The sequence below is a fragment of the Coffea arabica genome, chromosome 1c, assembly GCF_036785885.1.
Source record: "Coffea arabica cultivar ET-39 chromosome 1c, Coffea Arabica ET-39 HiFi, whole genome shotgun sequence".
Lineage (NCBI taxonomy): Eukaryota > Viridiplantae > Streptophyta > Magnoliopsida > Gentianales > Rubiaceae > Coffea > Coffea arabica.
In genome coordinates, this window is record NC_092310.1 from 37,746,693 (window position 1) to 37,759,816 (window position 13,124).

General features: G+C 34.3%; 1 protein-coding gene across 3 annotated transcripts; it reads left to right on the forward strand.

The window, feature by feature from the left end:
• Positions 1–4,870: 4,870 nt before the first annotated feature.
• LOC113720128 (uncharacterized) lies at positions 4,871–9,625 on the forward strand. Of its 3 annotated transcripts, none has more exons than XM_027245116.2 (5): positions 4,871–5,463; positions 5,990–6,295; positions 6,591–6,767; positions 8,155–8,373; positions 9,004–9,625. In XM_027245116.2, exons 1-5 carry the CDS (start codon positions 4,900–4,902, stop codon positions 9,487–9,489), a joined length of 1,752 nt encoding a protein of 583 aa, XP_027100917.2. In that variant the 5' UTR covers positions 4,871–4,899; the 3' UTR covers positions 9,490–9,625. The 3 variants fall into 3 exon arrangements, with proteins under 3 accessions (XP_027100917.2, XP_071920261.1, XP_027100952.2); XM_072064160.1 differs by lacking the exon at positions 6,591–6,767 and adding an exon at positions 7,976–8,008; XM_027245151.2 differs by lacking the exon at positions 6,591–6,767.
• Positions 9,626–13,124: the final 3,499 nt, after the last annotated feature.

The following is a 13,124-nucleotide window of genomic DNA, read 5'->3' on the forward strand; positions in this document are numbered from 1 at the left end:
GTTCTCTCACTTCCCCCCACCTCTCATTCCTCTTTTTTCACTATCTTGTGTCATCTCATGTTTAATCGCTTTTTATGCATAGGACTAGATATCTCATTTAACTGAATTAATCTTCCATTATGAGATAAAAAAAATTCCATGTGGGAGGTGGTGCAAGTTGCCCTGTGATGATTAGGAGGTGGAATAACACATTTTTGCACTGATTTTCTCCCATTAATAACATAGGCATATAGTCCAACAAAAATATATCCCATTCTCTCATCATAATATTAAAAAATTGCAAATAATTTGACCATACTGATAATTGAACTAATTTGCACGTACTAAGAACACAATTAAAATTTGGACTACCCTTTTTAGTTGATTATACAACTACAATTTGTTTCTAAATTTTGGTTTGTAAATGGTTAGACATGTCAACTAAGGCTACGGTTGATAAAACTGAAATCTGAAAATTAAAGTTTGAAATCTGAAATTTGAAGTCTGAATCCATTAAATTATTGAATTGTTAAGTATTAAATTTAATACATTTGAGTGCATGTCACATTAAGTAATAGGTGAATAGCTTATCACTTAATTTTAGAAAACAAGTTTTGCCTAGAAAATTTAGTGCGAATTAATTAATTCAGATATTCAATTTTTAGTTATCAAACGGTCTAAATATGTTAAGATCTGAATCGATTAAGTTTAAGTGCAGAATTGGGTTATCAAACAGGACCTAAGACTTTAAGAGCGCAAGTTTCGGTAAGCTCAAACCCAACCGAAAGAAAAACCCTTCAATGCTCTTCAAGCCTGGCTCACCTGAAAGCTCACGTATATGAGACATGATCTTAGAGGCTGTTTGGATTGGAGCTTTTCAAGAGTTTTTAGGAGAAAAAGTATTATATCACTTTTTAAAATATGATGTATGTGAAGTAAAAAAATAGTTAGAAATGTGTAAAAGAAATATGCATTATGAAAAATGTAAGATTTCTCTCCCAGAAAATTGCAATTCAAGTAGGTCCTTAGACCATTTATTTGTATTGACTTTATGCCTATATCTACTGTGTGTAGATTATATATGTACATGTATTTATGTATGCATGTAAGTATTGATACATTTATTTATCTAACTATCAAAGAATTTATTTAACAATATTAATTGAGTCAATTAGCCTTTCTAACCTAACCTAAATTGGCCAAAATTCACACCTTATCTTAATTGAACTCCAAATTAGGGCTCAAGATTTGCCTAGAATGTGTCGAATAGGCCGAGTTTATGCTAACAACAAAAGTATAAATACTGCAATCTTTATTCGCTTCGGAAGAATAAGAAGTTTCAAAATTTTCATTTGTCATAAAATATAAATAATTGCAAGATTTACTTTAATCATGTGAAATTGTTTGTTGACTTTGCGAATGAGAAAATAACTACTACTATACTCTTTAAAAAAAACAACAAAAAGAGAAAATAACCACGGGGGGTTATGTTTTGGTCTATCCAATAATAATTCCATCTCATCTCATATCAAACAAAACACAGCATGAGATTATTGCTTAATGAATTCTATTCAATACAAAATCAATCAAACATTGAACAATTACAACTATTAATTCGTAATGACTCATCCTAAAATTCGTAGTTCGAGAATGAGTAATCTCATCGATCCAACTCCAATCCTTGAACCAATAAAAAGCAAAAGAAAGTTCGGAGTGGTTGCACTTGCGCTAGCTTGGTATTAAAAGCTTGGCATTAAAATGCATTCGAAGTACAGCAGACTAAGGAAGGGATTTGGCAGAGTTGAAATAAATAGACCGAATGAGACCAAAAGCAATAAAGATGTCGTAATAAATAATAACGAACGCAGTAACATCACACACACCTTAAACGGCACGTACCATTTTTTATTACACGCTTCTGAAGAGATCATCATCATTCAAAGCAAAGCAAAAGCGGAATGAGGAGTGAGTAATAAATGAACAATACAAATACTCCCTGTACCAGTTTTGATAGATTTGATTTTTTTTTTTCACATAATTTAAGAAAAGTTAGTTGAAAAGATAAATCTACCTTACCATCTTTCTAAAATACACTTATATTAAGTGGAATATGACTAATTAGCTTTACATTAAATAAGTTAGATTATAATCAATAACAACATACATTAAATAAGAGCATTTTAGAGAATTTACAAGTTAACTACATTTTTCAATTAAAAAGTGAATTATAATTTGATACAGATAAAATAAAAGTAATTGGGTAGAGTATTATTCCAAATAATTATTTGAAATAATTACTGTAGCACTTTTTGTAATATGGTGTATGTGAAATAAAAAGGTAATTGAGAATATTAAAAGGTCGATTGGAAAATTTGCTATTGATGTAAGTGAAAAATTTATTTGGAAAAATTATCTATCCAAACATAGCCTTAGTTATCAAAATACGACAGAGGCAATATTGAATTCAAATCACAAGAGATACAACGCAGTGCAACATCTCGTAGTGTGTGTGCTTTTCTCGGACTTTGGCTCCTTTGTTCTCCACCTCCTCTCTTCTAATCAATCAATCAATTAATTAATTAATTAATTAATTAGTCTACATCTTAAAGAAGGATATCTATGTCTGCCTCAGTTTCTTTGCCATGTCAACTCTAAATAAAACAAAAAAGCTTCCACTTTCCATTTATTAATTGTTACCCGCAAAGATGCATGCAGATGCAGTCATGCATGTCGGGCCTGGGGTACTAATGAAATCTATTTTCTGCCAATACCCCCCAAGTTTCGAAATAATTATCAATGGGGCATTTGTTAAAGTGAATTTTGTCAAATTGACCCACTTAAGAAAGAGTTAGACATGTTACGAAACAATAGCAAAGTCAAGCTTTACTGATCAAGTTAAATATGTATGTGATCTGCCAGTTTAGATTCAATTCATAAGCTACTGTATGATTTTGATATATGTAAATAAAGGCCTAGGTTTACTATTTTGATTGGGGGATATCAAGATGAGTGATTTGACACTATTTTATTAAGTATAGAGTTATTTTTTCATTGACATGACTTATTCAATGCTAATTGTGATGTTGTTTTCTTGGTTTATTCTGTAAGACTGGAGTCCAAATGTATTTCATATGGATTCTACGAGTTAAAAGAGTTTGATTACTTTAAACCTTGTTCGGATTGCAAATTTTTGAAGTTTTTGTTGAAAAATATATTGTAATAATATGATATATGAGGTAAAAAAGGTGATCTAAAAATATGGCAAAAAAAAATTTTCTGCAAAAACCCACAATCCAAATAAAGGCCTTAATTTGATCAAAACTTTATGGTTATGACAATGCTTGATTATTTATTCATGGGATTTCTAAACTTTTAGGCTTGTAGAAGAAGGAACAAAAAATAAAAAATAAATTGCTAAATGTTGTTCACACTTTAACAAAATAAACTTTTTTTTATTGCTTGTAAAAGTCATCCCTTGCATACCATTCCATTAATCTTTTCAACTAGATTTAATCTCACCTAGGTTTTGTAGAAGCCCATTTGAAAATTTTAGGGGCATGCATGCTAGACTCAAAAGTTATTTGAAAACATAAACAAGCCACGGGCAATAGTTTACAAGAACCATGCCATACTTTTCCAAAAAATTCACTTGATCTGTACAAAATTATTCGTCATGAGAAGAGGAAATCGTACATTTAGTCATTAACCCAAAATCAAACCGGATTCTCGGGGTTCCATTAAAAACCGAGCTCATGCACTTGAATTAAATTATCAAGAAAGCAAGGAAAAAAAAAAAAGGCAAAGGAAAGAAAATCCCTGCTCTTTTCACCTTTCGAGGCTGCATGCAATTCCAATCACTTCTCTCTTTCTCCCACGCCTTTAATTTCCCAACCACAACATGGAGAAGAAAAGCACTAAATGCCCTAATACTTTAAGCATAAAAAAAGGTAAAAGAAAGGAAACATCTTTTACCATTATATTTGTTTATGTTGACGGAATATGACAATGACATGATTTTTCCATCTTAACCTTTCAAGAACCTTTTTTACTGAGACTTTCTGACATATTAATTGTGGATCAATGTAAATTACAACTCAAACATCTATACAAATTAACCTAAAAAATTTTCAATTTGGCTTAAAACTCAATCTGTCGAAGGAGTTTTTTTTTTTTACCTATTTACTCATATTTCTATTTTATTACACGTGGTGATAGAAGTTCGTCATGCGAAAAAGATTTAAGAGCCATAATATAATGTATCTTGATATAATAACCATTTTTACGCTTATTTGTATTCTAGTTCAATTTGTCCAAATTGTCTTGAAGCGCATGGATAATTTCGATGAATAAATATCATAATAACACTTTTCTTTTTTATGCGTACAGGAAGCGGTTGTACCCAAAAAAAACAATGAAGATAAAAAAGATAAATACTGTATATATTGTTTCTGTAAGACTATTAATATATTCATATTATACTTTTTCTTCTTGCTCTTTAATTTTTCTCTCTTTCTTTGAGAAAAGAAAAGAAAAGAAAACTTTATCATTTCTTTACCTAGCATACCAGTAATCATAATCCAATAAACTCTTATCACATTATTGAATAATTTAAAATTTTAAAACTATCTAAGAGCTAATGTGTGTTTTTATAAGTTCAACGGTGAATTGATATTTATTGATGTAATGTTCAAAAAGTACAGTAGAACTCGCTGTCCACATTAAAAATTGTAGTACTCCAATGTCATATTTATATGTCCACGCTGTACCGTTAAATTCAAAATGCAGCCCCTAGAAAGCAAATGCAACTCAACAAGCAGTAGTCTATTAATTATTCAAGGATACTAATATTTATTATTTAACACCACCGTTAGACTAGATAACACTAGACAGAATACAGAGCAAAAAACAGGGAGAAACAGAATGTCAACAAATGCAGCAACAGTAGAAAGAAAACCCAAATGGCATCCAATTCCACCACCACCACCAAGTCCCAAAATCCTCAACTTACCTAGGAGAAATCGCCATCGCAAACAGCACAAAAAACCCACCAAGAAACCATATTGTTCCAGCCATGTATCGTTACTAGACTTGCACCAGAAGAATTACTACAGTGAGACTGGAAAAGGGAAACTTGAGAGGTTATTTGGCCAGGAAAGGGAGTTTTCGAGAAGTGGTTGCAGTAATAGTGTGCCTATAATTGTGTTGAACTCATCTGCAGCATCATCATCATTATCAGGTGGAAGAAGAGACAGAGTTGTAGAAGAAGAAGAAGAAGAAGAGGAAGACGAAGAAGAACAAGAAGAAGTAGGAGGAGAAGGAATGTGTGGTGAATTTATGGAGGAAAAGTGGAAGTTTCAGGCTGAGATTTTGAGGGCTGAGTGTAATTTTTTGAGGATGGAAAGAGAGGTTGCTTTGAAGAAGTTGGAGAGAAATCGAGCTCAGATGGAGAGGACTCTTCGATCAGCTGTTCAAACTCTAATATCTGTTAGTTTCAATATCTTCTCGAACTTTCACTTACAAAACATTTTCCGTGTTGTTTTCGTTAAATTTTTAAGAAGTAATAGAGGGATATAAGAGTTTTGAGAGTTAAATTCTTTTGAGTTTTTTAATTTCTTTGAGACCCTTATGAGCATTAATCTCTTTTTCATTTTTTTAGCAAATTTATTTATCTGGCTCTCTGTAATAAGGAAAAAGGCGTCAAGATAAGGGGAATCAGAAGTTTTTTTTTTTTTTTTTTTCCTTCCTATTGGTGTTCAGCATTTCTGAATTCTCTGTTTTTCCAGAAGAAGAATTAGTGGTCGGCTAAGTAATGAGATTTGCATTTGTTTCATTTGGAAGTATTTCTTAATGAAATAGTTTTTAGTTGAAAAAGTTTATTTGCATAAAAGAATCCTAATTTTTGACGGTATATTGTTGCATGAGTTCCACTTTTCAATCAAGTTCACTGGGTGAACCAATGATTTATATTGCAATTTTTTTTACTTTTTTTTTTTTTTTTGCAAATTTGCAGGGAAAAAAGAAAATTTTTGAAGGGAAGAATGTAAATGCAGTATTGGAAGAAGAAATTGAGGAACTAGCAGAGAAACTGGAAGAGTTGCAGAAGAGCTCAGGACTTGAGGACCTTGAGGTTAGGAATTGTAACAATTTTGATAAACAGGCATGTCTTTTGCAGCGCCGACTAGAGAAGATTGGTGGTTTGTCAGACAATAAATATGTTGAAGAATTGCAAGAATTAGCTGAACCAAGCTTATCCATAAGCAATGAAGTTGGCAATGGGAGCTGTGTTTTGGATTCCAGGAGCAATAAATCCATTGATGTAATATTAAGATCTCTATTACTCTTTCTTGAATTGTCTGCACACTTTTCATTCTGGCCCCCCAAGATTCTTCAACTTTTCAACTTTTGATTTTGCTGCCGCATTTAATTGACAAGGAAATGGCTTTTCTCTCTGATACTATCTTGGCAATCTTGTTGAATATTCTAGTCGAGAACTCCATTTTATTTAACTTACCAGATGTAACATTTTGTATTTAACACATGTTTTTTGTTGGCTATGTAAACTTCCGTGATTAAGAGTCTATAAATTATAAGGAGATGTGAATAATGTTTAGGTGGAGATGTTGAGGAGGAAAATGGATGGACTTTCAAAGGAAATGTTACAGAAAATTGAGAAAGATTTTTGCTCAATACTATCTACTACAGAAAACAGTTCTGTTGCTAGTTCTGCTTCAATATCAAAGCGAATTGAATATCCGGAGTCTATTTTCTCTAGCAGACAACTGTATCAGGCATAGTTCTAAACTCTGATGTTCACTACTTATGTTGCCCCTGCACTGTTACACCAGTTTCTGCTTATTCTCTTGATTGATTGCGTACATTGTGCTATGTCTTATTATAAACTTTCTGATGTGTAAATATGGAAATAACTGCTGGTTGCTACATGGTAGGACATCAGGCCACTTTGGACTGTAAAGCATTTCTCTTACTCTCTTTTTAGCATGGATCCATAAGTCATACTTGATAGGAAACTTCATTGTTTTGGTATATTGTGACATGTTGAAATGGAAAACGAAGTTAATCAATCAACTAGTATAGGCATTCCTTGCAGCTAATATTTCTGCTCCAAAGCTTCATTTTTTGCCACTTGTGCAAATCGTTTCATTGTATTTGTTTTATTTTATTTTATTTCTATTTATAAAGCAAAATAGGGGAAATGGCTCTCTCTCTGTCACCTAGCTGCTAGCATTTAGCCACTGTTAGTATAAATATTTCTTATCTGGAAAGTTTTCTTTGTTTTCAATTTTGTTATTTAAAGCAGTGGCAATCACTTTTATGGGACACTATAGGTACAAACTTTGTGTTACTATCCATGTTTCTTGCATATACTTCAAAAGCTTCTGATTTCTTAATTGTTCTTTGGGTATTCAATCTTATCCTTATCTACTTTATCCAATTCTTTTCTGTTTTTTGTAAGAATTAATGACTGAAACTCCTGCAAATGAAATCTTCCCACTATTACTCAACATGATTGAGCTAGTATTTTCATGACTCCTATATGCACAGACTCTGTGTTACTAATCATGTTTCTTGCGTATGCTTCAAGAGCTTCTGATTTCATGGTTGTTCTTTGGATATTAGATGTTTAATGATAGCCAGAGCAATCTTTTCCTTGTCTACTTTAACTTACTCTTTTCTGTTTATCATAAGAATTGATGACTGACACTCATGCAGATGAAATCTGCCCACTATTTCTGAACATAATTGAGCCAGTACTTGTATACAGCTAAAGTTGATCTACTTGACATAATCAAATTTATCTTCTCTAGACTTTTGTGTTTATCATGAGTTCTACTGATTAACAAAAACCGATTTAGGATTAAGCACAGTGCCTCAGTTTCATAAGAAAATTTATTTGCAGATAGATCAAATGAATCAGCTAGAAGTATATTAACAACCTGTAATTGTCATCTATTACTAAATAATCTTTTATTTGCAGAAACTTGAGAGATTATGCGAACATGATGTAAAGGTAGCACTTGAAATCCATCAAGCTGGGAATTTATTTGAGTGTTTTGTGCTAAAATATGAATGGATATATAGCATATAGGTTATTCTGATAGACAAGATATTTGCTTGAACGCATCTTTGAGCCAAAAGAATACGTTTTTGCTACAGGAATCAGTATCACATGAAGATGCCAAATGCACAGGACGTTGCAAGGCTGTAGTACGCAGAATTGTAGAGCAAGTGAGAGCTGAGACTGAACAGTGGTCCCAAATGCAAGGAATGCTAATGCAGGTGAGGAAGGAGATGGAAGAACTCCAGAACTCCCGCAAATTTTGGGAAGACCAGGCACTCAATTCTGATCGTGAAGTTCAATGCCTGCAATCTTCTGTAAGTATATCCCTCTTTTTGGAAATAGTTAACTTTCTTATCAGTTACAGATTTTTCAAAATTATAGCAGAGAATTGAAGTAGTGGCATACATAAAGTCTTTTGCTGTTAAGGACTTTTGGTTTGTGTTATTTGAAATAACTTGAAAAGATATGATTCTGGAGGCAGTAACATTGCAATGCTCAAATCTTAGCATTCATTATTATTTGGTTTATCCATGTGAAAAGGAAATCAAACTAAGAAACTATTCCAGACGAAATATGTTTAAAGGAAAGAGTGTCTAGAAAGGTTCATAAGAGTGTATAGAAAAGATCATACAATCTAAACCAATAACTGAAGGTGCTTATTGTGTTCTCTACCTTCAGCAGCTTCCAAATCTGTCAAATTGTCAAAGTTTCTTTTCGCACTCTAAGTTCATTTTTATACAAATTTTTCATTCAGCAAACTCCCTGAATACTCTGCAAATTGATTAACTCTTATATCATGTCACGTCACAATGGTTTAATCGTTAGATGAATGCATCAATGGTTTATGACAACCTGCATAGTAGGTCTTCTATGATTGCCATCTCAAACAACTAGCTTATATTTTGTACCTTGTTTGATAACATCATAACCTTGTTTTCTTTTAGGTGCAAGAATGGAAAGAAAAAGCTCTAACGTTGGAAACCAAGGCTAAGGCAACCGAAACAGAATTGGCAGATCTTAAAATGGAGCTTGAGAAACTGAAGACTGCACAAGGCATAGAACAATGCCGAGTTGTAATCAACGATCACATTACACCTCTTGCCTCCATAAGTGAACAACTCAGAAAGGAAAATCACGCACGGGGTCATATCCTGAAGAAAAACCATCTTAATGTACATAAAGCTTGTAGGGAAGAGAATGCCAGGGAAATGTTGATAGCGAAGCAAAATGGTGAAATCATGGCAAGTAACGAGTCTTTGCCACTCCCCCTAGGGAAGCAACTTGAAAAAGAGAAACGGATGCTTCGTCGCTTAAAAGAAAAGTGTCGTACAACCACTGACGGCAGGAGAAAATTACATACGTACAACAGTGGACTTGCAACGTTGAAGCGTTCCCCATTCGATGACATTGGGAACTTGTCAGAATTGTAAAACTGCTTTTACTTGTAAACTTTTTCTCGTTTTCGTAGCTACCTTGAGTCTTAGAGAGATTATAAGCTTATCATTTGTGTATGGAGTGAGAGATGGGGATTTGTTTAGAGTACAGATTTATTTATTTTTTTGGTCAGGATAGGAATTGAAAATTTCCCACGTATTAGCACTAAAATAAACCGAAATGAGGTTAACTTTCAATCACAAAGTCAAGAGAACGAGGTTAACTTTCAATCACAAAGTTGAGAGCCAGCATTCTTGATATATATATTTATGCGTGTGTGTATACAGTGGTGTGGGCCGGACCTGCAGTGTTGTTCATACATTATACATTGGCCCAATACGGTTCACAAGTTACTAACTAATCCTTGGCGATGGGGAAATGTATAGAAAAAGGGGAATAGATACTGTTACTGATTGACGTAAAGTGTATACAGTGAAAGAGTGTAATATTAGTGAGATCCTGGTGGATGGAGAAGTTGCTGCTGTTGTGTGGGAAAATGACCAGTCATAGCGTGAAAAAGGTCTTCTGGTCCTGGGATGCCGTTGAGCCCGTCAGTTCGAAGATGGAGGCTATTTGTGAGCCTGGGGAGCAGTGGCAATGCAGGGATGATGTAGGGAAGGCAATCGAAGTTGTTTGTTTATGGTAGAAAGCGCTCGTTTGCATAGATGGGCATTGTGGATAAGATATTCGACCTAGTTGAAGTGTAGTGAATGATACAGTTTTATATGATTACATGAAGATGCCAAATTCGGGACAAGGACCGAGAATAAACATGGCAACAAGTGCAAGGTGGCCTGTATAAATATGGATGGATGCTTAATAATAGGTGGTGGTGTTACGTATATGGATGATGAAAATATGATTTCACGATCCGGCCCAATTGATGGCATATTAGGTCTGTTCATTATTTTGGACCGAAAGCCCAATGACTAGTGAAAGCGCACATTTTCAGATGTGTTTGGTGAGGTCGGTGAGACTCATGGGCCTAAAGTAGACTTGCATATTCGTTTCGATATGCTTAACCAATTTTGCATGCTAATGAGGTTGTTGTGAGAAGCAGTAACGTTGGAAGTCAGGTATCCATAGATAGGTGTATTGCATTCTATGGAAAGAATAAATTCCTGACCAAATTCAAGAATTATAGAGCTGCAACTGATGGATGTTACAGTAATGTTAAAGAGAATGCATTGATGTTGTATATAGTGTGGGAGTGTACATCTGAAAGTACCGTTGCTGTAAATATTGACAGCCGTATGATGTATTATCATTAATGAAATTATATTTGAAAATTGAGTGAATTTGTTCATTTATGACTACTAATTGCTTAGTTATTATGGGAAATATGAAATTAAATGCTGCAAAGCCTATATATATTTTGATTTTTGGGGGATGAATACATGATAAATATACTTTATTACATTAGCAAGCACAGTGGAATATTAAAAAAACATTCTTGGGCAGCTACTTGGCCCAAAGAATTTTTTACACGGAAGGATTCTTAATAATTTGAGACTAATGGTGATTGTGGGTCTGAGTAGTTGACATGACTGTTGCAATAGACTGGGGCACTACTCTGCTAAAATATTGTAGACCAAGTTGCTTTGGAGGCCTAGTAAGATGGACTTGGATTAGATCTACTATCTGATTTGTTGTGTCAAGATCCAAGCCTTGTATCAGATGTAGATGCACGAGACCCAATGCCAATTTCAGATGTAGATGCACGTATTTGGGCCAGTGAAGTGCCAGGTTCAATTAGATATTGGGACATAGTGGCCTAACTATAGTTGAAGAAGATCAGCAGAGTGCAGACTGCTTGGATGCATCATTGCAATGTCATTAGTTGATGTCTTCTTTAGTGAACTGGTTGAAAAGTATCTATGCCATCGGTGGCTGGAAGCAAAGCTTGTTTCGGATTTTAGAGGTGACTAGTTTCATGTATGCTTTGATATTGCAAAAATTGACCCTTGCCTTGATGTTGGAGTATTCTAATTTGTATTTTTGCTACCCATGGGCACCTATCATTGTTGAAGGACGAATACAAAGTGCCATAATAGTGGAGAATGATCGGACATGTCACTGAAAAAATGTATTCGGCTTGCAATTGATCGGATCCTTCCAGTCGCGTGTCGAATGTGAATACCCAGACTTTACTTGTACTGTTGATTGGAATCTGAAGTGTATATCATTTTTGGTATATTTCGATGAGAAATGAGAGCTTGCATACTCGCTATATGATCTGGAAGGTCAAGGCTGGGAAGGAGATCCTTATGGATTTGTGCATTGGATGATGCTTGTGTCTTGGAGATCTTGGATTTGTAGTAACTAGCGATTGAGTGATCGGTTGGTATTTCCATTGAACTTTTGTGTTATAGCACTTGATGAAGATGAGAATGATGAGGATGGAAGTGCCAGTGTACATAGTAGAGGAAACGATGGCGTTTTATGAAATGAATTTGTTTTAATACTATTGAGAGGTGCACCTAGATGATGTCACTCAACCTAATCTGATGACGTCACTCAACCCAATGAAAAGTCTACTTCCAATTGGGTAGAGTAAGTAGAGTTGACGTAGCACATTAGACGCTCTTGAACGGCTTATAATATTACAAACTAATCTCCAACTAGATGGTCGAAATAGATGCGGCTTTAACAAACTAAGGAAAGTCGATGCTGTTGCACTTGTCAAGAAGGATAAAACAATGATACTTGATGTCATCAAAAGAGGTAATTCTCGATTGTTCATCATACACTACAACAAAATATGAATTTGGATCAAACATATCGGTCCAAAATGTTTCAAATATATTAGCCCAATGGATAGCCCATAATGTGACTGGGCCAGAAAGTAGGGCTCATAGGCCCATGTCTATTATCATTAAACGTTCAAGTCGAACAGGAAAGATTTGTTCGGCCAAAAGTCTAAAACTCGAGACCCAAAACTATTACACTAGTCACATTGACTTATCCAAATTGACTTGACCCATCACTGTAACAATGCCGGGTATAACGTCATTGATGACATCACTCCTCAATTCCTGAAGTATTGGAAAGAATTTATCAGGTCCCAATGAGATTGGTCTTCTAATTGTAAATATGTAAAACCTAGGAGGGTAAACGGAAAAATTTCAACTATCGTGTTGTGCAATCTTGACCCCAACTCCTTACAATTACTTAAGTGCAACAGATCATTCCAATCTCCTTAATTGGACTAAATAGAATCCAATCTTTTACTTCCTCCAAGAGTCATTATTCACCCCTGGACATCAAGATTAGACATCACCATTACAAGAGGCATGATTAGAGAAAGCAAATTAAGTTCAATTGTGGCTATTACTTGCTACACCAAAATGGACGCCACAACAGGCACTATATTCTCAGCATTGATGCTATGAGGAAGTTATTTATGGAATTCCAAAAGGATTCCATACATTTCATAACGTTTCAAACCACAATGACCAATTGTTTGGTATCAATATGGGCAAATTACAACTTTCGAAAACAACCAGGCCTCAACATCATGTTTGTTAGGTTCCAGATCTGCACTTCCTAGACATTGAAGGACGTATATCCCACAAGGATCAACAACAAAATTTGGGCACTTATTATGAAACAACTCAATAAATATGGCATT

Excerpts from the sequence above, each read along its gene's own strand:
- LOC113720128 (XM_027245116.2), top strand. The coding sequence starts at position 4,900 with ATGTCAACAAATGCAGCAACAGTAGAAAGAAAACCCAAATGGCATCCA. Across the intron at positions 6,296-6,590 it reads GGAGCAATAAATCCATTGAT|GTGGAGATGTTGAGGAGGAA; the intron begins GTAATATTAAGA and ends AATAATGTTTAG. Across the intron at positions 8,374-9,003 it reads TTCAATGCCTGCAATCTTCT|GTGCAAGAATGGAAAGAAAA; the intron begins GTAAGTATATCC and ends GTTTTCTTTTAG.